Source organism: Chlamydotis macqueenii, chromosome 5 (genome assembly GCF_036417535.1).
Source record: "Chlamydotis macqueenii isolate bChlMac1 chromosome 5, bChlMac1.mat, whole genome shotgun sequence".
Lineage (NCBI taxonomy): Eukaryota > Metazoa > Chordata > Aves > Otidiformes > Otididae > Chlamydotis > Chlamydotis macqueenii.
In genome coordinates, this window is record NC_141560.1 from 1,809,006 (window position 1) to 1,836,753 (window position 27,748).

Sequence of the window (27,748 nt, forward strand, 5' to 3'; positions counted from 1 at the left end):
TTTGGACTCTGCAAGATACATTGTGACAAGATTATGCTGCCTGAACGTTCCCTACAGTCACCTCTCTACCCAAAGACAGACTTCAAGTCTTGCTAAAAAAAGAAACATATTCTCAGCATTTTACCAACAGCTCCTTTTGCTTCTGTCAACACAGTTTTTAGCTTAAAGTTGTTTAAAAGCTTAACTTTCAGGAGCTATCAGAACAATTAAGTTGTCAAGCATCTTCTACCAGAGCACCTCCAAACTTTTAAATATCAAATCATTATCTGGAACTTCCAAGACCAGATGCATTCACATTTTCAATTTAAATGCAAATACTGTGGAGAGATTTCAGGTTTTGTCTCTATTTTTATAAATGCTTCTAATTTTTAAAAGAAAAGGATTTATTATTCTGGAGATGCCATGCGGCAGGTGTCTGGTTTTACCTGTGCTCTAGTTAATTAGCTCCTATTTCTTTCATTGCTTTTCTTTTGAAGGAAGGGGAGGTGTATACGTCTTTGTAATGAAGAAGATTTCAGTTAAGAAGATTTCAGTTTACAAGTTACTTGGTATATGATCCATTAAACAGATGAAGCTGAGATGAAAGTATGTGAAACACAGCATGGTTTCTCTTTAAACTGCTTTTAGAAGTAAATATTCAAGAGAAATAAGCATCATCGAGGAGCAAAGACATAAAAAGTTTATAGACATATTCAGGTGGGAATGGAGGTTTCTAGACCAATCTCCTGCTCAAAGCATGTCCTAGTGTCAGCTTGGATCAGGTTGTTCTGGGCTTGAAATCCTCCAGGGGTGGAGACTGGACAATCTTCTGCCTCTGGTTCCCTGCCGTGAAACCCAGGAGTCCAGCCCCAGTGGTGTCACGCGCGTATTGAGCCGATCTGGGGAACAGAAACCACAGCGTCCTACCAGGCACCAGCCCTGCCTGCTTGGTGGAAGGCTGCTGTCATCTCAGATTTTAAGCAAACACAGATAATGATTCAAACACATTGAGGGGCTACAGGAAAGATGGGAAGAAACTCTTCAGCAGGGCCTGTTGCGACAGGACTAGGGGTAATGGTTTCCAAATAGAGGGAGGTAGATTCAGACTAGATATTAGGAAAATAAATTTTACAGTGAGGGTGGTGGAGCACTGGCCGAGGTTGCCCAGAGAGGTGGTGGATGCCCCATCCCTGGAAACATTCCAGGCCAGGTTGGCCGGGGCTCTGAGCAACCTGATCTGGTTGGAGATGTCCCTGCTCCTTGCAGGGGGGTTGGACTGGGTGGACTTTAACGGTCCCTTCCCACCCAAACCCTTCTGTGATTCTGTGAGACGGGTACATGAGTGTGAAATAGCTGATCAATAAGCAGGTGACAAACTGGCAGCGGGCATTTAGTATTTTTTGAAACTCCCAGCAGAAGAAAGGGGAAAAAAAAACAACAACAGCAAAAAAAACCCCAAACACCTCCCCACCCAAAAAAAAAAAAAACAAAAAAAACCCCAAACAAAACCACAACCCAAAACACTTCCTATACTACAAAATCCCACGCTGTTACAGCTTGCCAAGACAATGTACCACGTGCAATCCCAGCCAGACCTGCGGGCTTCAGGGCGGCCCCGTCCCTCAGCCTGCCCATCCCACAGGCAAACGGGAACTTCACAAGTGTCGTCACAAGCCAGGCAAGAACTGGGATACAAATTAAACAAATCAGAGAAGCTGACACCATCCCCAGTGGGCTGTGCAGTTGCCAAACAAATTATAAATCCTCTGAACATCACAGTTGGGTGTTTTTCAGGGCCAATGCCTTTATAAAGTTTAATTCTCGTGCCAAAGCTGTCACAAAAGAAGGAAAAAAAAAAAAAAAAAAAAAAAAAAAAGCTTTTCTGAGTTTTCCTGGATGCCCAAAACTAATATATTACAAATCTTCACTCTTCTCTGTGCCCACAAACTGCAAATGAATCTCAGCACGCAGTACTTGCCTTTCTTCCAAGACCTACAGCAAATCCCCAGTTTCCAAAGCTTCCACACTGGACTGTCCCCGTCTCCTGCTTCTTGTGTGGCTCAAGAGCTTTATTCAACTGCAGGACTTAGCAAGAGCCTGGATGTGTTCCAACATGGGATGCTTTTCCCTTCAACGCTTGGTTTTTATTCCACAGTTCAATGCCTCAAAAATTAATTGGGATCCTACGAAACTTTCCAAAATGATTTGTCAGACTGGGCAGAGACCGACCAATCGCATTCACAGTCGCCTGATGCAATACAAGTAAGAACCTTAAAAGACACTTCAAGGTCATCAACGTATCCTGGTAACATCGGAGCAAAACATTGTGCACTGTTCGTTCTTCTTTTCCTCTTCCTTCAAAATGAGACAAAACTTTGAAAAACTCAATTTTTTTTTTTTCTGACAAAATGATATTGTTTTTAAGACTACACAGACCTCATCAAGTATCAATCAGCCACGATCTAATACAACCTTAAACGACGAAATCACACCCCCGACAAAAAAAATGTATCAGGTATTAGTAGTTAATAATTGTTAGCCAACCAACAGTAAGGACAACATTTTTCTTTGCCCTCGGAAAGAATGAACGTGGCTACCTGAAGCAGTCACAATGCAACAGTCAGAAGGAGAGAGACCAAGTGAACGCGACTCTCTTGAAATCCTTTCTGATACATCTTTATTGCCCAACAGGCACCACACGATGTTCTGCAGAGCAGCAAACTTACCTAAAAATAAAATTTCTGTACACAAAAATTCTAGGAAGTCCTAATAAAAGGGCAGAAGAATCAATAAACCATCTACATTTTTATATGGAACCGTTTTATGAACTCATCCGTGATGCACCCCAGCCTGGGAGAGAGCTCACATGCCCGAGACTGCTATTGCAGATAATAAAAATAATGGACTTATTAAACTCTGAAGCTCAACTTTTTTACACATTCATTCTCAGAGCTGTAAACTTTTAGCATAGTGCACTGGTAACTTATGATTGTAGCAACGTGCCAGATGTGCTGTAAGATCAGGTTTTCTAGGCACGTTATGATGGTGATGAGAGAGGATCTCTGTGTCAGAGCAGTGAAATATGGGAAGAGACTCCTGGGAAGAGCTGGGAGGGTGCTGGAGGAAAGCTATCAAACTTGCAGGTGGAGTTGTTCGTTTTACACAGAAAAAAAAAAGATGATACAAGAGATTAGATGAATTGGATGCCTGGGATAAAGACAGCTGGATTCGATGGCCCAGGAGGGCCCTTTCATTCCTGTTCCAGAATATGAATTTCAAAACCTTGGTGCTTTCACAAAATCACTCTTGCTTTCTAGTCTGCCCTGAGGAAAGCCCAGCCATCAATGGCTACTGAAAGCCAGCACATGGGTTGCCGTATTTCCACCCAACTGAAGCATCCTGGGGAGGTCATCTCTGATAGCCTCCCGTGGCCATGCAGCACCACGCACAACCAATCTCCATGTGTCTGCACGGTCCCTCATTAGGAAGTCAATGGTGGTCATCGCTTCTGCGTGGTGTAGCGACACTCATTTTTATGTGTATGGATATTTGCCAAGGCCTTGGGCTTTCTCCAGCCATGAAATAAGCACCAGTATAATCACCCTACTGTGAGCCCTTCATAGAACACAGAGAGACGAAAAAGGGTGGTGGTGGGGGGGAGGTTCTGTGTGCAGAAAACTCAACATTTTAGACCAGGCATGCTGGAGCCAGCATCCCCAAGCAGCGCTCCCACCGTCACAGATGATGCCAGCTCACAATCAGGTGCGTCAGACGGACACGTCGCTCGGCCGCTGGCCAGCATCCAGCAGCTACACAACCACTGGGTGAAAACTGTGACGTGTGCCGTCAAAACTCAATTTCCACCTTTTTTTGGAGAAAACCTGCGAGCCTCGCCTCTGCTCTGGTGCTCAGCATCAGCCCGTAGGCGCCCTGCTCACATTTCAATTAACTGCGTTTGAGGATCGTCAAGGGGTGACAGCAGAGGTGCTGATGTGTAACCAGACTTATTTTTATCCTTTCCTTCACACAGCTGCTGTAAACCAACATGGGAAATCCCTAAGAAAAAAGCTCTGGGATAAGCACAGCAGCTACAGGGCAGCAGAAGGGTAAGCAGGTGTGCAAGAAAGGACATCAGTAACACCAGATTACAGAGTTGGGTTTTTTTAAAATCTATTACAAAACCAATAAAAATTTAATTTATTTCACAGTCTGCGTCTTTTTTTTTTTCACTTCCTTTTTAGCAGTCACTACTACACAGCTCACACACCATTTTAAAGACATAATGGAACAGGTACTTCCAGCAATCTCAGCCTTAAAACGCATTTCCCCAGAGCGCTTTTTGTTCAGCAAAAGCTTTTTGTGCTAATGTTGAGCACAGGTCATTTCAAATTATTATTTTAGATTTAAACTGACAGAGAATCCCACGCCTTTGAGAAATTAGCTCCAAACACTACGTTTCCGCTTCACAGAAAAGTCACACAGTCACCGAGTCAATGGGCACTAAAAAAAAATGTTGCGGTTACAACGGAAGAGAAGTTGCTGATGAGGCAACAAATCCAAGTTGGTGCAACGTTGACACCCTTCCAAATCACTTCAGTGCTCCCTACTTTAAGACCTGTAAAACATTTCCATGGCTCTACTCATTTCCCAACCTGATGCACAGGTGTCCTTCAAAGATGCTACCCAGCATGTTTGCTCTCTTACTGGATGGAGGAGTTACCTTACATGCCTCATCATCAAAAGCCTTTAATTCTTCGTTGACGCACTTGTAGCTACAGAGATTTTATTTTTGTTTTCCCCATCGGAGTGTCTTTGGAGTGTTTGTTCCTCCATCCTCTCATAATTCTGAGCACCCAGTTTGAGTCATGTTCAAAACGTGTAATTTTTCAGCAGCCACAGACACATGATTATCTTGATTCCTGCCTCTTTTGACATTTTCAGTTGTCACCCAAAATCTGTACGGCAGGGTGATGATCATGCTTTTATGTAGTATCTTGAGGATTACAAGGCCAATTTTACTATTTCTTTAACGCCTTTTGCTTCCCTCTCCAAGTACGCATTGCGGAGAGGCTTTTATAGGAGTAAAATAACCTCCAACAGCAAAGTCTAAAAGATCCTCAGGCCAGCAGAGTCTTCTGGAACGTGGGATAAAGCTGGATGTTCAACTTCCCACACCAGATCAGGGCAAGGAAGGGAGCCTGGGGTCACATCACAGGTGAGGTCTCTACCTACTGAGGTCCCGGCAAGAACATGAAGTTCTCGGCACAGCTGGGCAAGCATGGGGCATGAAGAGGTATCCATTGCACCGTGTGTGTTGGCCCCAGGGCTGTGAGTTATTCAAAGGTTTTGCATTTGATTTTAACACAAATTCATGTGTGTTTCCTTCTTATTTGATTTAGCAAAATATCCATAGGAAGACTGATTATCATTTACCTCAGACTGGGACCAGCATATATAGTCACCAGTATAACTGGGACCAGGTATATAGTGACAAATTCACGATGAAAGCAAATTAACAGAAACATTTTAGGGGAGAAAGAACTCTGAAAGAAGTACACCAGATATCCCACACCCTGGCCTTTAAGATGAATTCTTTCCATTGCATTAGAAAAACATTTTTTTTTTTGCTCCACCAGAGAAAAGTCAGAAAACCAGAACATCCTCCAAGCAAGCACAGCAAAAAATACACACATCGGGCACGGAGGTCGTCAGGAACTTTGTTTATCCAGATGGGGCGTGTTGGATTTGCTTCTTCAGAGAGTTGGGTTTTTTCTGTTTTTTTTTTTTTTAAGAAGAACAACAAGTTTTACTAGGAAAAAAAAAGAAGTCAAGATTCCCTTAGAGCTTCCCCTGCTTCCTAGTGGTTTTGTCTAGGAATATGCAACGGGAAGCTCTGCTGATCATCCGTCGGAGAGAAGGTTGTGAAGATGCCACTGATGAGAACACTCACCAATACTCAAACACTAGCAGACTTGCAATCATTTAAAAAACTCATTCATCTAAAGAAAATACTTAGAAACTTTCATAATTAGACTTGGTGAGCTGTCAGCTTTGCTGAAAGGAGAGATCATTTCTTCTTTATCCGGTTTGACCAAAGACGCCTTGATGGACGACAATGTCTTTGATGGAATAAAATATTTAGCAATAAGTTTGGGTAGAGCTAAGCTGGTAATAGCACTCTTTAAAACCGCTGCGTTTCACAGATTTTCTTACTAAAGAGGTGATTTCGCCAGGTACACAGCACATGGTCACTGATTTGCCTCTGCTGAGCTCCTGTTCAACACAAGAGCTCAGCAGAAGGGAGAAAGGGAGCAGAATTGGCAGCCCACCATTCGCTTAAGGAAGGGGGATCTAACGGAGGTTGTTCTGTTCAAAAGTGTGAATGTAACTGCTTCAGGAGGCAGCGTACGAGGCAGCCTCTTCCCTCAGCAGCTGTGTGCAATGCCGGTTGTTTCGCAAGGGATCTGTGTGCATCTGAAGCAACCAGCAAGCACCCAGCTTGGTTTTGTTGGAAGGATTTACAAATCCCTTTAAGTTATACAGGCCAAAAGAGAAGGAAAAAAGAACAAATCTTCAAAGACTGTTATGACTAAATGGGTTCCTTGCCACAATGGCAGCTTTAGTCTGTTTTTTACTTTAAGAACAAACACCATCTAAGCCAATGCCCACTGGAAGGGGAGGAAATCAAGTAATGATGGAAAAATAGAGAATATATTAAATGCTTATGCATATTAGGAGGCTTCCAGATAAATCCTGGGAGCTAACAAATGGAAAGCAAGGCCCTGAGACCATTAGTGTTGCCTGCTATCGCACCGCTCCATCAGCAGCACAGGGCAATTGCAGAAACTGGTTATTTACAACCTATTTACTATGCACTTACACCCAGGAGAAGCAGAGAACACGCATTACACCGCACTTCCACGCGGGCACACTTTGCACCATCTCTCAGGGGATATGTATTCCCCCCAAGATGTCGTACCTGCTCACCTTGCCATTTCACTACGGTTATCCCCACTGTTTAAGGGTCTTGGAAAAGACCGATGGAGGAGCACAGAGCTGACCTGAACACACCCCGGTGTCACGTTGGCATCTCAATGCCTGAATCTGCTCTTTAAACACAGCCTCCTCTCTTGCCTTTATTGCTTATCGATCCACATGATTTCTGACTTTCAAGAAGGATAAATTACTTTTGTTACTCATTTATTTACTTTTATTTCTTTTTTTTTTTAAGGATTCTCTCTGGTTTTAGTTTTTTTTTTAAATTATTATTAAATGTGTGTCGGTCATATGACATAATTCACAAGAGTTCAAAGTCAGGTGTGGTGGGTAGACTTGGACAGTCACCCACAAAGAGAGGAAAACACACAGAAAAAAAAAATAAAAAATAATCAAGAGCTCCTGAAGGTAACATTGCATCCACGGAACAAAGCACATACAATAATGGCACGTTCAGATAAATGCACTGTGAAATTTGGTAAATTGCAGAATCACAGAATGGTTTGGGTGGGAAGGGACCTTCAAAGCCCACCCAGCCCAACTCCCCTGCCAGGAGCAGGGACATCTCCAACCAGATCAGGTTGCTCAGAGCCCCGGCCAACCTGGCCTGGAATGTTTCCAGGGATGGGGCACCCACCGCCTCTCTGGGCAACCTGTACCACTGTTCTACCATCCTCATTGTAAAAAAAAATTTCCTAATATCTGAAGGGAATATTTTAAAGGGAACAAATTTCATCTGAGCCCTGATGATGCTTCAAGACAACTTTACATTTCTTTCTGAGTAAGATTATGGGATTACTGTCTAATCCTGAGATTGGTAGTCCACCTGACAGAAGATGTGAATTCCATTTACCAAATGCCTCTCCTGCAAGACTTAGATGCTATTTCAAATAAATACTATTTTCACCTCAGCTGCTGTGTGAAAATCCTGATACACAACAACAACAGAGATTAAATAGAAGCAATAAGCTACAGACAAAATGCCACGAAACCCATACACAAAGTAAAATCAAAACTCTGATACAAATTTCTCTCACATTTCCCCCCTAAACTCAGCATCACTTTTAGTAAAGATATATCAACCAATATCAGAATAAAGATTTTTCTAAGCCACAGTTCTTTCTCTTTAACAGAAATAATACAGGGAAAGTCATCGCAGGTAACAACGCATGGGGGCTAGAAAGGAGCTGTTCCTCTTTTATTTAATGGGGAGTTCCTTCTGGTGATCCCTTCTGAGAAGTAACAGGACCACAGAGCAGAGAGGAAAAAAAGAAAAATAAAAAGACACCTCAAATGCTTTAATGATATTTTGTTCAACATCTTGCAGCTCCTAGGCATCTCATAGGCACCGTTTTCTATAAATAAAAATGTGAGGGCATATTATTATTATGCTATGACTCATGAAATTTGTATCTGCAGGGAGCCAGGGACTTTGGCTTTTCCTCTGGGATCTCTGGTGCTGTGTGCTGGGCCAATTAAAATGTCGAGATTCCTTTTCACACAAAGCCTTTCCTCTCCCTTTGCTTATTCCGAGCATGCGTCGCACTCACATCTTCCCTTCACAACCCTATCGCCACTGCAAATCATACCAAATTAACATTGATGCTGCGTTCCTCAAACAAGACTGCTTTTGCCTCTTGCCAACAAAACCCCCAAGCCAAATGTCAGAAATTCAAATGGAAATATGGGATTACAAATAAATCTGCGGACATGTCCTGATAAACTCCTGCAGACCTAGGCTGACGCAATGCTCTCTCCCTGACCCCCAGCACAGAAATAGCTTCTAATTCTTCATCCTGATGAAGAGTATGATACGTTGGGCGATAAGAAGTGAAGAGGGGTTATGGCTCTCGTAAAACATTCACGCCACTGGTTCTTTACACAGCACTTTCTGCTGAGTATGATTAATCACATGCTATTATTTAAAGTTCCTATAGTGTGGGAGTTTATGTTTCACTACCATTCACAGATTAGATTATAGAAAATTAGTTTCAGTGAACTGTTCGGTTCAGGTAGATTAATCCACTCTGATGATGCCTATCAGCCAATTGAACTCCTTCTTCAGACCAACTGGCCATGTCCCTGGGGCTATCCAGAAAGCGATAAACAACTAGGGAGAGCTTCTGTCCACCTGACAGTAATTGTTCTACAAGTACCCTTCTCTTTACTTTTATCTAAGACAGACATTTATCCTCCTATTCAGTATAATTAAAGCATAGGTACTAATCTAAAGCTCCTACCCAGGAAGCAGTCATCTGATGGCAGCAGATTCACAGCAGGCACAACAGCTTTCATTTCAATAACTTGTTCAGCTGATGAGGAGGAAGAAAAGGGTGAAGTAGGTAATGACACCTCCAGGAGGTCAGGATGCATCCACTGCCAAGACAGTGCGAGCAGGGGATCAGCATATGCAATGCCCAAAAGATGTGGTGTCCTTTGGCAATCATTTGTCTCCAATTTGGATGGGGGAGCTGCTGCACCTTCACAATACCTCACACCCTTGTTCCAGCTAAGTGGTTTAAGCCCGGCCCAAGAGCCACCACCTATTTGAAGCCAACACACATTCATCTCATACATTAGTAGAAAAGACCAGAAATACTTTTGGAAACATAGGACATCACTATGTGAACATCGCTATTCTGTCAGATTAGGATTCAGTTGATCTTCCAAGTTGACAGTTTGCCAGCTCAACTTACCCCTTACGATGATGTTGGTGGACTTTTTCGCAGGATTTCCAACATTGTTATTGGCAACACAACTGTACGTGCCAGCATCTTCTGATGTGATGGCAGGTATCGTTAACGTGCCGCCGTTCAGGACCGTCTTCTCGGGCAGGATGCCGGCAGACCTCACCCACGTCAGGCTGGGTGCTGGCTCCCCTCCTGTCGTCACACAGACTAAGGTGATCGCTTCTCCAGGGTTCACCACTATTGGGTCATCCACGAGAAGCTTAATTGAAGGGGATGCTGCAAAACACAAGAGGAAGAGAAAGGTGTAACAGGGCTACGTCTGTGGTATTGCTCAGTCCTGACAAGCGTGCTCAAGCCAACCAAGATAAGCAAAGGCACATCAGCTACAGTGTTCTTTGCACGACCACGTGTCCTCTGGGAAGGGCTCGTCATCCTGATGCTCCAACACCGCATTTCTCACCCTGTTCAGTCATCATCTTCCACCTTGCAGCCAAGCTGCTGATGAGGATTCTTGTAGGGAAAACCCTGCGGCTGTGCTTGGGAAGGAACGGGTAATGTATGGGACAGGTGCCAGCCCACCGGATTTTAAGCCCTGGAAGAAAGGAATTAGTAACAATCTTCTTATTTGGCATTGAAAGCATGTTGCTCTCTTCAAGCCAGATCCTACCCATTGAAAACCAGCCCTCTTAATCCACCTGCCTCCCCGATGAACTCCCTGGGACTTGGCTGCCAACTGAGAGAAATTTGTAGAGTTTGAGTTGGGTGTTGAATCGAAAAGAGTCATGTCCCTTGGGATAAGACCTCCTTGCACACCGGGAAACAGAAGAATCCAGCACAGATGTTTTATTCCCTGCGCAGGTTGTGCAACCTGTAGTGCTCATGTGGCCATGGCTCCATCTCCTCACAGACACATGGGAGAGGTGCAGACTTGGGTCCCTACAAATTCCCATACAACATCCTGCAACATAGCCTCCAATATCAGAAGGACATGGACCAGTTGGAGAGGGTCCAGAGGAGGTCACAAGGATGACCAGAGGGCTGGAGCAGCTCTGCTGTGAGGCCAGGCTGGGAGAGCTGGGGCTGTTCAGCCTGGAGAAGAGGAGGCTCCGGGGAGACCTTAGAGCATCCTTCCAGTACCTAAAGGGGGCTGCAGGAAAGGTGGGGAGAGACTCTTCAGCAGGGCCTGGTGTGACAGGACAAGGGGTAATGGTTTCCAAATAAAGGGAGGCAGATCCAGATTAGATATTAGGAAAAAAATTTTTACACTGAGGGTGGTGGAACCCTGACCCAGGTTGCCCAGAGAGGTGGTGGATGCCCCAGCCCTGGAAACATTCCAGGCCAGGATGGCCGGGGCTCTGAGCAACCTGATCTGGTTGGAGATGTCCCTGCTCCTGGCAGGGGGTTGGACTGGATGGGCTTTAATGGTCCCATCCAACCCAAGCCATTCTATGATTCTATGATAGTGCTTCCCATTTTTGTGCTCCAGCTTCTGAACACAGAGAAAGCTAATTCCTCTTGGATGAACTTCAAATAAGGAAAACCCTTGTTTTATAGTTGACTCTTAGTCAAGTAAGTATTGACCGGGAGGATTGATGAGAAGACCACCTGCGCCCCAGAGTCCTTAACTGTTGCTCCTAGGGCCCTGAAGTCCCACTATATTTTTACCTGTTGCAGCACAGAGAGAACAGGCAACCCTCAGTCAGGGAAACACTTTCAGAGAGCAGAAGTTTTCAAGCAAAGCCCCCTCTTCCAGCTCCTCCTGGCCTGGGACCCTGCAGGTACTTCCCAGCATAAATTGCTGGGTTCATGTAACCAACTTAAAAGTGAAGAAACTGGGTGCATGGCTAAAAATACAGACAGAAGACAAGGCAGCAATGCTCACTGTGTCAGTGTCTCTGCTCGTGTCCCCTGACCTCACACTCTTTCATCAGCTGATGCATCCATCAGCTGATGGACCCCTATTTTGGGATTAGAGGTATGAAACTGGGCAGCATGTCATGGTTCACGCTTAAGTAGACTTTTTTTTGGGGTGAAGGTGGCAGAAGCACAGATCCAGGTACCCGCTGTGCAACTAGAACTGAGCTCCAGACCTGTAGGGTCATCACCAACCAGGGGTAACACTCAGATGGCCCCTCTTTCTCTCTCCCTCCTGAGTTTAGTGATTTTTACTGAACAGCTCTGGCAAGGAGCTGCTCTCTGCTCTCACTACACATCAAGTCATGAGACAGGGAACAAGAGAACCACAAATAATGCTTCAAAACTTAGAACAAAAGATGAAAGCTCCAACAATGTCAACCCAACCTGGTGGTGCTGTTTACCATAATGGCCTCATAATCCTCCAGATGAAACAGGGTCCTTTGCCATCCTTCAGGTAAAGAGACAAAAGACAGCAGCCGATGTGATAAAAATGCTGTGATACATCCCTTTCATCACAGCACTCAAAAGAGTAAGTACATGAAATTACGGCTTGCACACGGCAATTTCTCTTTGCTTACACCACACATTTCACTCAACTACAACCTATCCCAGAAGACAAACACAAACAAAAATTCAGCAATACGCTCAACACCTACTGTTAGAAGTCTGATTTAAACCAAAGAACATTAAGAAATTCAAAAGTGATGTTAAGGCTTCCGGCAAATGAGACTCAGCATAGCATACAAAGGGTCAAATATCCATTACAAATAGAATATGAATTTACAGCAACAATGAGGTGCTATTGATATTTCTCTGCTTGAAAACCTATAGATAGTCTGCACCACATCACAATGCTCCAATAAGAACCTCTTATTTCCAGCTTTATGGTGCAACTGAGAACAGAACTGGGCCTACCGCACTGCTTGCCTGACTCAATGGCTGTAGCTCTAAATTAGAGTGTGCTTGCGTTTGCTTCTCTACGTCGGCGGGACCTAGAGGTGGGAACGCGTGGGGCTAAACCACAAGTTTAGTCACCTGCTGGAAGACCTGTGTCAATTGACTTGGGTTAATTAACAGCACACAGGGCTTCTCCAGGTCCACTTTACAGGATAACTCCTCTGTCTGACTCCATCCAGAAATGTCTTCCTCTCCCAAACTGGAGGAACACCTCTAACTGCTGCCCAGAGGATGCTGCAGCGATACAGCTGCCAACAGCTGCCTCTCCCCACAGACTGGGAATGCAAAGCTGTACCACACAATGGAGCAAGAAAGGTACGATGCAAAACTCCATGTAGGGACAGTACACCCAGGACTGCTCAGGGTTGCTGCAGAATCTCTCTCCCAGTTTTTCAGAGCAAACATTTGTCAGACAAAAAATTTAGGACTAGCTCCTGTTTGAGCTAGGGAATGGAGCTCACTATCGTGTCAGATCTCTCCTCATTCCAGTTTCAATGACAGCAAAAGGCGCTGCTGAAAGGCGATTCCTCTTATCTACCTCGAGCTATCTTCCGGCAAGAACCTTCCCCTGTGGTATCCGTCTCTCTGCTGACTGCAGACAGAGTCCAAAGATTAGTTTAATCTAGACAGGTAAGATTTAGATGGCAGAAGATGGGTGACATCAATCCCACCCTTTAGGACGAGGATTTACAAACGCATCAGGAACCCATAGATAGAAATGGACAGAGTGTCCTGTTTTTAACAATACGCATGTGCCAACCTGCAGTTGATCCCAGTGTTTCACAAATCCTCTTAGATCCCTGAACTTTCAGAAAATTGAAATTTTTGTCTAATCTTCTCTCTAAAACAGATTTATTGTCTCTTATTTATTTGAAAACTTTTGGAGCTAAACACTGCATACAGTATAAATCCAAGTTCTGTAATTCATCACCACACTTTTTTTTTTTTTGGGTCCAGCATGATTAAAAAATGGAGCAGGCATTTATAAAGATGACAAGATGATCTAGAGCAATTATAATAGTTGATGATTATACCAAAATATTGTTGAAGGATTATTAAAACTCATGCTTCAGGGCATAAAATGGTATTTTTTTTCCTGGAACAGGAGGGCAGACCATATCCTATCTGTCTACTACACCCTTTCAAACAAGCTTTCAACACAGTCCCAACCAAGATGACTTGAAAAGATACATACTGCAGTGACAGTAAGGCAGCAATTTACGCCTCCAATCTTCATTTTATTAAGTTTTATGAAATTTAGTTTCACCACACAAGGTACATGGCTGGTTGCTGCGTTTACGCGGGGCTCTTCTTACATGAAAGGCGCTTTACAATCCAAGTGCTTCAAAGCCCCCAGAACTCAGCAGGTAGACAGGCAATCAAAAGAAAAGTTGTGCAACTGCACCAGCCCAGAAGATTCCACTGGCTCAGCAGCTGCCTCATAGCATAAGGATGAGCTCATCATTTTCTGCCTAAATCTTGCAGAGATCTCACAAAATTCTATTGAAAGGTTTGATGTAGGGACATCATTTATTATTTTCCACTGTTATATTCTTCTGGATTTGGTTTAATCTCACATTACGTCATTTATTTCTGTTGTCTTCCTGTTCATCTCCTCTCTCAACTAAATAGTCTGAATTTTTCACTTTCTCCCTCATAGTCCCAGAGCTCCATCTGTTCATATCGCAACATCCTGGGTCACAGTTTGGGTCATGGAGACACAATGGCACACATGCACACACACATAGAGATACAGGACTGATGTCCTCAATTTCATGCACAGTTGAAGAGTGAAGGATTTTATCATTTTAAGTAATGTTCAGTACTGGTTTCAGAAGCTGAGCATCAGAGCCAACAAAACCGTGCAACACCAAAACTGACAGAGACGCAGGAGGTGCTCGAAAATGCAAGAAAAATGTCCCTGCCAAAAGGAATCAACACTAAACGGAGTGTATGGTCACCCCAAAGCCACTTCCAAAGCTTCACCCTGCCTGGGTCTCTCTTAGACGACTACCAGCCATCAGGATTAACGAGACGAAGGCTGGGCCCTCCAGGTTTGGAAAGAAAAGCCAGACTCTTCAACCCAACAGTGGCAGAGACTCAGCCAGGCAACCTGCCCAGCGGAAACCTTCTTTCAAGTCTTTGACCGGAATAACAAAACTCATTACCAAACAATAGCAAGCTTTGGTAAATATTTCCATGGGTGAGTGCATGGAACAAGCTTTCCAAACATCGTATTTGGACATCGTAATGGGAACGGCTCGGTGTTCAAAAGAGCTCTGCATCTTTACTGTCCTTTAGAAGCAGGGGTTTCTGAGTGCCAGTCCCACATTTCAAAGTCATGGTTGGTTTGCCAGGGGACAAAGAAAGCTGCAGTGCCACTGCGAGCTCTTCCCTGCGAAGAACAAGGCCCTACTCACAACGAGGGAAACCGTTCGGGTCCCCATTCATATTGCAGCTGCATCCTTTTTTAAGGGACTTCAATTCAGAGGCTTTCGTGCACAGCTATCGCTTCTGCACCCAGTGTATTCCACGGGCCTGTAGAGCCTGGCTGTGAACTCAACAGCGCATACGACAAAGTGCTATTGGAAGTACACCGGGTCACGACACCCAGCCCTGCTAGTCAAGCCACTACATAGAATTTAAATCAGAATCCCATCAGCTTTTTTTTTTTTTAACCTAGAATTAGCATGTGCACACAAGACAAGTCAAGCACTGATGACATACAGACGGAGATTAATTATAAAAAGTGGCTACAACATATACCAGTCCTCAGAGAGTAATAATAGAGCTGTTCACTGAACTTGAAGGGAATAGACTCTCTACTGCTGCCTAGGATGGGTATCTAAGAAAGATACTACAATGGGAGGACAAAGATATCTGACATTGATGCAGCACACACACACACAAAATAATAGAATCACAGACTGGTTAGGGTTGGAATGGACCCTCAAAGGTCTTCTAGTCCAACCCCACTGCAAGAAGCAGGGACATCTCCAACCAGATCAGGTTGCTCAGATCCCCATCCAACCTGGCCTGGAATGTTTCCAGGGATGGGACATCCCCCAACTCTCTGGGCAACCTGGGCCACTGTTCCACCACCCTCATTGTACAAATTTTTTTCCTTATATCCAATCTGCATCTATCTCCCTCTATTTTAAAACCATGACCCCTCGTCCTGTCACAGCAGGCCCTGCTGAACAGTCTCTCCCCATCTTTCTTGCAATCTGACATCAAAGTGTGTTATTATTACAGTGAGACAAATATATGTATTTAGGCTGGGTATACGGAATTAAGAAAGTGTCACACTTGGCTTTAGGGATTACTGGAAATGCAAAAGAAAGCTAATACTTTAATAGCAATATTAAAATAGAGGCAGAAGTCATATCCTTGACAACTCACTCATCTACGATGAATAAAAATGAAAAGATACTTCCTCCAGTTTTGTGAATTATTTTATATACAGAACTGAAGTGATAGACTATAATTGAATTATACTTTCATATATATGTGTGTGTGGCTGTTTAATTTACAGTCATGATTTCTTGAAGGAATACAATGGATATGCTCCCAAGAATACACATTATGAATAGTCCCTTTCAAGTCGGAGCGAAAAAGAGAGAACATCTGAGGTCCCTGCTGCGCTGGAGCATCATCTCTGTACTTATTTACTCAGTAAAGTTCAAAAAAGAATAGATTATAATTCCCAGCTGAGGTCCAGATTGGAAATTACAGGGTAAAAAATAAACTTTGACCACACTGCCACAGCATGTTGCAATAAGGTAAGTCCCTTTATTTCATCAATAGTCCTTAAAAAAGAAAACAAAATTTAAAAAAAAATTCAAAAAACTCCCAAAGCAAAACAAACCTGAATGAAAATTATTTTTATATACCTATCCTCTCCACTGTACCTTCCCTGCTGCTACAGCCATAGCCTTCTGACTGCCACTGGACAGTCCTACTTGTTGGTCTCACAAAAGAGACAAACTCTTCTTGCCAGCGTGTACTGAATTAGCCAGGGGGCCAAACTGCCAAGCAAGCATGCACCTACGTGCACCAACAGTTCATCTGCTCTCTCAGGACACTCAAACTTAGCTGCGGACTTTGCTGGGAAGGGGTAACGCTTCCCAGGGCAGGTTCACCTTTATATTGGCAATGAGTTCTCCAAGAAAGCAAAGGGAGAAAAATTATGCAGAGACACTTAAACATGAGCTCTTTGCAAGCTTAGGACCAGAATTCATCACTGAATTACAGGATGGCTGAGGTTGGAGGCATCTCTGGAGGTCATCTGGTCCAAGCTTGGTCCCCTACTGCAGTTTGCCCATGGCCACATCCAGAGGTCTTTTGTATATCTCTGAGGACAGAGACTTCACAACCTCTCCAGGCAACCTGTGCCAGTGCTGGGTGGGTCACCCTCACTGTAAAAATGTGGTTTTATAGTCACCGTCCAGTAGCGACCAGTCATGTAGAGCTTTGAACTTCAGTGGTGGCTTGCTCAGGGGCTGCACGTAACCTCAGTGCAGAAGAGCAGTAAAACACTCTATAACAACTTCCAGTTCTAAACACCTTTGTGTTTAGACACATAAGACGTGTGTTCACCACACATATCAACCTTGGTTTTGCATTACTTGCTTTTTATCCCATTTCATCATGGCCTTTAAAATTCCAGCACTTGCAGGGGTAGGGAAAACAAAGGCAAAGGGCTCAAATCCCACTTCTTTCAAACATTTGCCCTTTTTTTTTTTTTAGATTTAATACCCAGATTTAGAATTATATCCCCAGACCAGATTTCAGTATTGCAAGTATTTTAGGGTTCTCATCTTCACAAAAGTACAGGATCTGTTGTAGCGCAAAGAGGTGGCTCCCCACACCCAGGGCAGCTGCCCCCACAATTGCTGAAGACACCCATGAGTTTGCATCCTCCAACCTCAGACTGGGGTGTGTGTGCCCTCCATGTACCAGACGTCACTGCTTAATTTGAATATGCTACCTGATCAGAGATAAAAAAAAACCAAACAAACAAAGAAACCCAAACCAACAAACAAAAAAAACCCAAATCTTATATTTTTCAGTTTCCCCTTGCCATTGATACAATGAGGCTTAAAAGTTGAGTACAGTGCAAGATCATTTTGTCCAGGCGTACTATCAAGAATGGAAAATTATGAGGTTGAAGGGGAAGCAGAGAGGGGAGTCATGGGAAAGAAATCAAGCAGAGAATGAGATTATATATAACAAGGTCCATTTTCAGCTGGACTCACCTCTTTAGATGTTCACCTACAAGTGAACAAGCTGGCCTCGAGCACCAGTCCAGGTAATCAGAGCCCACTCCCCGTGCTCTCCCCCTGTTCTGAAAAGCCTTTTTTTCCCCTCCTCATCCAACTTTTTCTGAAATCCTGTTTTTTTCACCAATGGGGACGCGGCTTTGATGACTCATCTCTTTATTCCCGATCTGCCTGGCTGCTTTTCACCCAGCAGCAGCAGCGCTTTGATGACTCGCGCTTCGCTCGTGCTGCCGTTCACGCACAGATGTGGCATTGAGAGCTCCAACCGGGAGGAAGGGAGGCGGATACATTTGCTATTCAGAGCACTTCCTCGGTGGTTACGCTCTGGAGATGACTACAATAGCTCGCAGCTCCCACACTGTATGAACTATTCATTCTGGGGACATTTTATCCAGAGGGTACGAAGGGACGGCAGGATCCTCCCTTTAGCAGCAAAGCGGTGTTAAATCAGCTGAACCCAATCACAAAACTGTCCCCTTCACCGCTATATTTAGATGCGCTGTTGTACATGTAGGCTTAAATTCACCTCGTCTAATTTCAACCACCCAAAAGTCAGGCGTGCAATCTGAGGGCATGTCCCTTGATGAGATACAGGCATCCCTAAAGCACAAGTCCTGCTCTCCAAAAATAGGTGGGACAAATTGCTCTTCGGAGCCATCTCTCTCTCCCAAATACGCTGCTCCTTGAACAACTACTGTTACTACAGATATCGAAGCATTCGGTCTGCTAGTTAAGCGATGCAAATCCCGCCTTGCAACAGCCCACACAATTAGTGGAACCGGCTAAGGAGGAGCTGCAGAGAAAGGACCCTTGGGGTTTTGGTGGATGGCAATCTGGACACAAAGCAAACATCAGCAATATGTGCTCGCAAAAAGAGAATTTTTATACAGGGATGCATGAACAAGAACTTTGTTGGGAAATGGATGAAACAAGCCCTGCATTGAATGGGTGCAGTGGAGCACTCTGCATGCCCTGAAACACTCAACTTCACCAAGGAGGTGGACAGAGGAAAACAAGAGCAACAGTGTGAGGTAGAGATGATGTGACTCACAGGCAAAAATGAAGGAGCTGGGTTCTTTATCCAACAGAAGAGACGGGACAAGACAACCATCTTCAAATACACAAAACACTGCTGTGAAAGGGAAGAGGACGAGCTCCTCCTCATGTCATGGTGGACAGGACCAGAGCGATGGGCTGGTCCACCTGTCAATAATGCAGCACCTGTGCTGCTGGCAGCTGGGCTAGACAGATATCGGTAGGACAAGGTTTAGATCCAGTGCATTCCGCCATGAAGAACGGGACTAGATGACCTCTTGAGGTCCTTCCCAGCTTTATTTTCTATTACTCCTTTTCTCTAAAACGTTAAAACCATCCATCTTCAGTATTCAGCTCCGGTTATACAGCTGGCTGAATTCCTTATCTGAGGATTTCAAGCCTCTTTAGCGCAGGATCACAAATCGCTGTCGCGCTCTCTGAGAATGCCAGGGGATGCAAAGAGAAAAATTTTTTTTCAAAATGAGATAATTCTCTTAACACTGTATTGTCTGAATGAAGGGAAACAAAGCAAGCTTATCACGACAGACTACGGCTTAATTGAGAGATTAAAAGTGAATTAAGCCTTTCTCAATTTGTTTCCCACCACATGCCCCAGACAGAATGCCAGCTTCAGCTGCGATATGAATGAACTGTGGCACACAGCTGAAAAATCACACATTGAAATACTCGGCTCTCGTGGTAAAAGTTACCGGTGTGGATCATTTCTGCCAAAAATCAGCCTCAATATTATGCATTAATGATGACCTGCACTAAGAAGTCTGAACTGGCTGCTAATATATGAACCGATATACATTTTCAAATTAATCTGTGCCACCAAAAATGCTCTGTAGATCAAGGCAATAGTTTTATTTGCTTTAACTCAATCATATTAGAAGAAATATGATAAGAAGCCCAGAATTACAGTGGTTTTTCTCTGACACTTTGAAGCAATGAACACTCTTAAAAGGATCCATTCATGTTATCATTAGATGTGAACACTCAGATGTGCAATTCAGAGTTAGCTGTATCTGAAGTCACCTTTCCCAGCTCTAAAGATTAAACAGTGAGTCACCTCCAAACCGGTGACAGATTTTAACATCATTTGTCAATAATCCATCTTCGACACAGAGCAGAATTATGCTTGGAATAACACAATCTCTGTATTTCTAAAGGAGACTGCACTTTTTCTTTTTGAAGATGCTTAGCAAGAAGGACCTCCTGACCAACGTACAGTCCAGGCTAAGTCAGGGCAACAGGTCTTCATTACTTTTGTCAGTTCTTACATAGACAATGGTATGCTGGAGAGAGGAGATAATACTGAGTTCAAACAACAACTTCCACAACACTGTTTAGCCTTTTAATGTGTTTTCTCTAGCCGCAGAACTATACAACAACCTTCATCAGAAGGGATCTCTGGAGGGCCCTGGTCAGAACCCTGCTTGAAGCAATGTCAATTAGATCAGGTCGCTCAGGCCTCATCCAGTTAAAGTTTGAGCATCTTCCCTAAGGTGAGCAAACCCAGCTGCTTCAGCCTCCTCTCACGTGTCACATGCTCTAGCTCCAGACCATCTTGGTGGCCTCCACTGGCCTTGCTCCAAGTCCATCCATGCCTGCCTTGCTCTAGGGAGCTGCAAAATGGACACAACACTCCAGATGCAGTCTCATAAGCACTGAACAGAGGGGAAGGATCACTGCTGGCTGCAGTCCTGCCAGTACAGCCAAGTTTGCTGTTGGCCTTTTTGGCACGGGCACAGGCACATTGCTGGCTCACGTTGAACGTATGTGTCCCTTCCCGTAAAGCTGCTTCTAGCCTGTTGGCCCCAACATGTATGGGTACATGGGGCAGCTGTTGCTACCCAGGGGCAGGACATGGCATTTACCTCAGCTGAATTTCACGAGGCTCCTGTCTGCTCTTTTCTCCAGCCTGTCAAAACCCCTGTCTTGACCACCACTCCCAATTTGGTATCGTTCAAGAACTTAACCAAAAGCGCACCTCATCCCATTGTTTTGGTCATTAATAAAGATGTTCTACACTATTGTTAACAATTTTGATCCCCAAGGGATAACGTGAGCCAATGATCACCAGTTAGACATCGTGCCACCCTTCAAGCCCAAAGCCCCAGCCAATTCTCCACTAATCCTTCACATCTCTCAAACCTGGCTATAAGGAAACTAAAGGAGGTCACGTCAAAGGTCTTCTCAAAGACAAGGCAAGAGGATGAGAAGGTATACAGAGGAACCAAGCGTGTGACTCCAAAACACTCGTAAGCGGGAACAGGAGATGAGAAAGGTGCTGGAAAGTCATTCCTATGAGAAGACACAACCTGTAGCACTGTACTCCCCCCACCACAGAAGCTTTTGCTGCCAGCTCTGTCTTTTGTGCCTGTTGCACTTTCAAACTGTGAGGACTGCTTGGAGGGAAAAATCCCCTGATTTCAAGATGTGTTGGTTTTATTTAGTGAGGGGGGGCTATGGTGGCAGCTTCTGTAAGAAGTTGCTAGAATTTGTCCCGCTTTGTTCAGTGGACTCGGCCGGGCCTAGGGCGGACCTGCTGCTGGACAGTTGGTGGCAGAATGTTAGAAACTGCTGAGACCTTGGGGAAGAGACAGGACAGCAGCAACCCCAGGAAAAATCCAACGGGTAGAGTAGAAAAGAGAATCAGATCAATTGGATTTTTTCTTTGATACAGGATGGAGAGAGCAAGGCAACAAAAACAGTTAATGTAGACCGAAAGTATGGAGGTCGTGACTCAGTGCAACACCCACCCTCGCAGCTGCTCCTCTTCTGACAGCCTGGATTCGAGCACATACACTGAGAAAACTGTCAGGGTTCCTCCTCCTTTTCAGAATAGCTTCTTGATTTTGTTGCAAAGCAGCTGCACTTGGTTTTACAACTCCTGCTTGCAATAACTTACCCAAATTAACTTCTACGTGCTGATTTTAAAGGGACTCAATCTACCAAAAACAAATGAGAGTCACAAAATTAGTCCCCTCGCTGTTCTTCCTTACAACTTGCCTTCTATTTCTGTTCCTGCCACTCACTAGCAATCTGCCAGCAGGTGAATCACTTCACAGCGTTTCTGCTTCCCTTCAAATTTCTCATCTATATAGATAATAAATTTGCAGCGTAATAGCTGTCTTTAGAGACAAAGCGGGTCTGTGCTCAACAAGTGCCTCTACCTGCTGCTGTACGGTATTACCGCTAATTGTCGTCGCGGGCTTCAGCATATGCATGGTCATGTGCTTCTGAGATGATCTCAGCTCCTCTCGTTACAACATCCACTTTGGTTTTGCATTTTAAACCAGTCTGGGCTGGAACAAAGAAATCCACGTGTCTGGAAAACGATGCCAACGCACTCTAACTCCTGCGGTACCTACGGACGCACAACGGCGTGTCTAAGGCTCAGACTCACACAGGTGTAATTAAGACAGTGCTGTTGAACGAAGGGGGTGTGAACGTACCTAATTATACCTATGTGTAACAATTTAAACCCTCATCATGTCCAAAGTATACTGATGAATACATGTTCCTCTAACGACATCAGCTTGATTGCCTCTGGAATTATTCAAGGAGAAGCAGGCAGAAAGTTTCCTTTGGATTAGTTCTACCACAGTAGACTGTTACTCCGGCAATGCTATGACACACAATCGGATAATCAGCAAGACGGAGTGAGCACAGAAAACAAAAAGGTCACAGGGACAAGCTGGCAGGTGGCACGAAACAGAAACCTGAACTACTCACCCAGAGACACGGCTGGTGTTCCTCAAGTTAGCCGCTCAACTCAGGTGTGTACACAGGAATAAAGATGGATGAAAGACTCTGTGGCATAAATGCTAACGGTGGAGTACCTGGATATGCAATGCTTTCCTTGAAACAAGCGTCTGCATTCATGTCCCAGTCACCTAGAGCTCTTAGAGAGGGAAGGTGAGGAGACTTGGGAGTGTTTGTCCTGGTTTTAAACTATGCGGCTAAATTATGACAGCGTTTCAGAGAAAGAAAAAGGAAAAAACTCGTGTTCATGTGCCTCTGTCCCACATTCTCTAACAACATAGGAAGATTATCAAGCAGAAGGTTCAACAGGTGACTTGACTGTTGTTTGAGAACCTCGGTGACCTCAAATTGCTCCAGGGGAGGTTTAGATTGGATATTAGGAAAAATTTCTTCACTGAAAGTGTTGTCAAGCACTGGAACAGGCTGCCCAGGCCAGTGGTGAAGTCACCATCTCTTAGGATATTTAAAAGACACGTAGACGTGGTGCTCAGGGACATGGTTTAGTGGTGGGCTTGGCAGTGCTGGGTTAACAGTTGGACTCGATGGTGTTAAAGGTCTTTTCCAACCTACATGATTTTTCGATTCTACGACCCCAGATGCAGAAAGCAGGCAGGGTGATAGCAGGATACCGTAAGAGCAGTAAGGATTTCCAGGCATACAATAACAGTTACACTGGGTTTTTTCACATCTGCTGAGCACCCTTTCCTCAAGCACAATCTGCCAACCATCATCACGTGACCAACGCTCGTTGCAGCGTGCAGAAGTCCTGCTGCGCATCAGCGCGCTGCAGCAATCCATCAGCGCCAGCTGGGAGCCACGGTGGTCCCTGCGGCACTGCAGCTTCCCAGCCGCCGTGCGCCCACCACGTGGTGGGTCAATCGAGGTGAACGGCAAGCCACCGCACGCAGATGGTCCACAAACCCTCGCAAACCCCATCTGGCTGCTGGGACAGCTGATGTCCCTGAGCAACCCAAGCTGGAGCGCACATCTATGGCAGGGAAAAACCTTCCAGACTTCAGTCACAAGTTAATCAATCCAAGGGATCCTGACAAGTCATGCAACAGTCCCTGTGTCGTGCAATAAAAGCCTGAACCCAGTGAGCCAAATCAACTGGAACGAGACGGAAACCCACAGCTGCTGTAAGCCTCAGCGACTCTCCAGAGTCACCTCTCACCACTAACAGCCAAGTTCACCAAAAAACTTCCACATCAGCTGTGCTTACAGACCTGATAAACACAGAATGGCCAAATTGCCAGCAAATTTCACATCATGATCACATAATTTGCAGCTGAACTTAAATTCGCTCTTAGCCACATTAATCACAATAAATGTCGTGCACGTTTGCCACCTTACAGACAATTCTGTTGTCTCTGCTTTGTTTCCATTATATAGGCATCTCCATTACACGCCTCCAGCTTTAAATGAAAAACAGATGGGCAGGATAGGACTGCTTTACATCAAAACAGAGCATCAAGTTCAGGTTTTTATTTTCATTACTTTGGATTTATCCTGGATTATTCTGGATTTCCAATATATGTAACTTCCATGAAGTTACACTACATGAAGTTCTACCAAAGAACTATATCAGATGAAGTTGTACCAAATGAGAAAAATTTTGTCCTAGAGTCATCCACACATCAATCATCATCTTTAATGACTTCTTGCAGTAATTACTATACATATTTAATCTTGCCCTTGATGATGGTTGCCACCAAGTTCTTCATAAGAAAGTGTGAATATTATTTTTCAGGTTTGTTTACTTTGGAAATTACTCCAGAATAGCAATTCCTGTTAAGGTAGCAAGACATCCTTCTTTCAAAATAAACAAGGCACTTCTAAGATGGGAATATTTTTTTTTTTAATTAGATGGTGATCACCTGTCCTTAGCTGAGAATAGTTAGGCTATTTGATGTTCCCCCATCACTGTAATATAAACAAACTTCTGTTGGAGATGAGGTCCAACATGGACAGACTACTCCGGCTTCAAAAGCAAAACCATCGCTCTGACAACAGCAGTAACAACTCTCCTCCTCTGTTCTCATGGATGAGGCCATGAGTTACTACCAGTGTCGAGAGGAAAGTTGCTCCCACCTGTCTGCTACACCTCTCCATGGCAGACAGGCTTTCACACCTCTTTGGGTACGAAATCAGAGCTACTAGTGAGGGATAAACCTCACATTAAGATATTTTCTTTTCCCCTGGAACAAACTAATGAGAGAGTAAATTAAGGGCTTCCAAATCATGTTACCAGATACCTTTGGAGGTGACTGTAATTCCCCCACTGCCAGTGGCAGCTTTAAAGCCGAGCCATGAATCCGCTCTGCAGGTAACGGTACACATCACAGGTCTGAAATCCCTGCTGCCAAACCAGAAATTCAGGAAAAGCTGAAGGCAACTCCTTGGAATAAAGCCGTGAAGACAGAAACAGCGTGAAACGTGCAAGTGCAAATAAAATTCATAGTTCATCTCAGACGCACTCAGTATGTTAACAACTAACCGCTTTGGTCATTTGCGCCCTGAGGCAGAGGCTATTAAGACATAACCCAGCTCAGTCTAACCTGAAGTTTTCAAATGTTTCAACGTTTGCTGCAGAACTGTTCTCCAGAAAACACTGCTCTGAAATTTCTAATTATTTAGAAATCTAAGTTGAGGACTTTGCTCTTTGGCATCGGTTTTATAAACCATTTCAGACATCCCCTGTGCATCCTGGACACAGAGCCTTTAGGAAAGTTAAAATCTCTAATTTTCCCTTCCTGGAAACCAGCATTCCCAACTGCACTCCTTGTGAGCAACCACCGGCATGAGGCTCTCGAGATACATAGCAGTGATACAGCCACGAAGAGAGGGAGATATTCAACTGTCTGTTTGCTTGCTCAGGGTCAAGTCCAAAGTAAAGAGTAAATGCACAAGAAATGCCACAACACAGAGACAGCTTGGCCAGAGACTATAGCTAAACGCCTAGTTATCCTCCTGCAAAGCATTTCAGCACAACTGTTTGAATATTTTCATTTGAATCAATTAAATCTGAAAGAAACCACTTCTGTTTCAATCAATGTTTATATTGATATAAAATATATCAATATAATAATATAAAATCAATAATTTAAATCAATGTAAGTATATAAAAAGTTTGACTTTTTTTTTTTCCCCTCAAGTATTCCATTGACCAAAAATAATTAGCTGTCAAAGTACTGAGAGAAGTTTTTGAGTATTTGTTTTCACTCTAAGCTCAGTCTTGACTGAGATGCCCCTTCCTCTTACCTTCCTGCAGTATCTTCTTTGAAATCTATCCATAACAATGAACCTCCCTGACACGGGGGAAAAACGTAAATCCTGATATAAAGTCTAGAGAACGATAAACATTGAGAGCAATAAACCAAAACTCTTCAAGTCCTGACTTCTATAAGAAAAAAGAAAACATCTGAAAATTGGTTCTACAACTTGCCCTGAACAGTTTCTATCACATGTGGTCATAGAATCATGGAATATAATAGTTTGGGTGGGAAGGGACCGTTAAAGCCCATCCAGCCCAACCCCCCTGCCAGGAGCAGGGACATCTCCAACCAGATCAGGTTGCTCAGAGCCCCGTCCAACCTGGCCTGGAATGTTTCCAGGGATGGGGCTTCCACCGCCTCTCTGGGCAACCAGTCACAAATGTTTTAAGCAGGAGAACATTACCGAAAAACAAAAAAAAGACATCAAATGACTGAAGAAGGTCGCTGCTGGAGGCCCACCTGTTTTATTAGAGAGTCGGAAGGACACCATCTTGTCAGGGATGCTGCAGACATTCCTCACCGAGGCGATGCAGCTGTAATTCGCGTAATCTTGAGGTCGGAGGTTCTTCAGCTTCAGGATCTTTGTTTCTCCCTGTGCATGCAAGCGAGAGCATTAGGAAGGGGCCAAGGTAGAGGAACATGCAGAGACGCAGGATACACTAAGACTGGCTTTCAGGAGGCAGGAGGAAGATGGCCGTTAATTAGAAGCAGATATTTAAGTGGTCCAGAAACCATATTTTATTTAATTATATGAAAGAATGGCAGGTGGTATAACCTAAAACCATAGCCCCACTTATGTATTAAAGGCAAAGAAAGCAGTGAGGGGGAAATTGGTTTGACAGAGTCTTTCCAGCCGCAGTGTTATTCAGGATAATATATCTTAAGGTACAATCTACATGATGAAAAAAAAAAAATCACAAGGTACAGAAATCCTGCTGTTTTCCTTTGAAAATGAGCTGCTGATGGATTTTATTTTTAGCCAGCAGTGTAAATGATGGAGCAGGGACCTGAACGGGATACGTAATGAAGGCGTTCCTTCAGACGCAATCGAGAGAAAACTGGAAAATACGAGATTTCCACTGCAGTTCTGTGTGAAACGGGCGCTGCAGAACCAGAAACCCAGGAGAACAAGTAAGTTGCTGAAATATGGGTGTAAAATCTTACAGCATTGTTAGCAACAAGAGTAACAACAAGCTAGAAGGTGCATCAGATACAAAATCCTGAGCACGCAGAGGTGTCACGGGACAGAGCAGGGAGGAAGAAAGCACAGGGAGCACAGCAAAGCACATCAGGGTGTCAGGCATGAGGATGCGACAGCGTGGAGGACATCAAGAGAACACTTTGGAAAATGTTCATTATCACATGTTTCGTTAAAGCCGCAACAACTTTTAATATTACCACAACTTACTGAATGTATTTTAACAATACCATGAGCACCAACTGCCCAGGTCTATATAAGGCCCTACAAAACACGATAGTTTGTGAAAATGCATATCCAGAATTAGAAAAGAAAAAAAGCAATAAAAGAGAAGATACAGCTAGCTAGACAAGAAAACAGTTGTGAAATCAATCTCGGTAGATGTCTGGAGCACTGGAACCGAAGTGCTTGGTATGTGCAATCAGTCCCAGGGAAATTACATGATTTAAGCACATAATTAAGCACATACTGATACAGTGTTCGCAAGACCAAGCCTTGAAAGGCTGCTCCTGAAGAGAAAGTTCCTACTTTAAGAAGAGTTTTATCCAGGTTAGTAGGAACACAGCTACTTAAGTTGTTGAGCTCAGGAAACACAGAGCATCTGCATCCCATCAATTCCATCCTTTGCAGCCAGCTCCCGGTTGAACT

At 44.1% G+C, this 27,748-nt stretch overlaps 1 protein-coding gene across 2 annotated transcripts in view; it reads right to left on the reverse strand.

The window, feature by feature from the left end:
- Positions 1–27,748, reverse strand: part of MDGA2 (MAM domain containing glycosylphosphatidylinositol anchor 2) — a 360,002-nt gene that overhangs the window by 141,255 nt on the left and 190,999 nt on the right. For both annotated transcript variants that reach the window (XM_086749693.1, XM_086749692.1), the window contains exons 5-6: positions 26,362–26,494; positions 9,672–9,941 (exon numbers count right to left, since the gene is read on the reverse strand). In XM_086749693.1, coding sequence (XP_086605819.1) covers positions 9,672–9,941; positions 26,362–26,494 — 403 coding nt within the window. The remainder of the gene's footprint in view (positions 1–9,671; positions 9,942–26,361; positions 26,495–27,748) is intronic.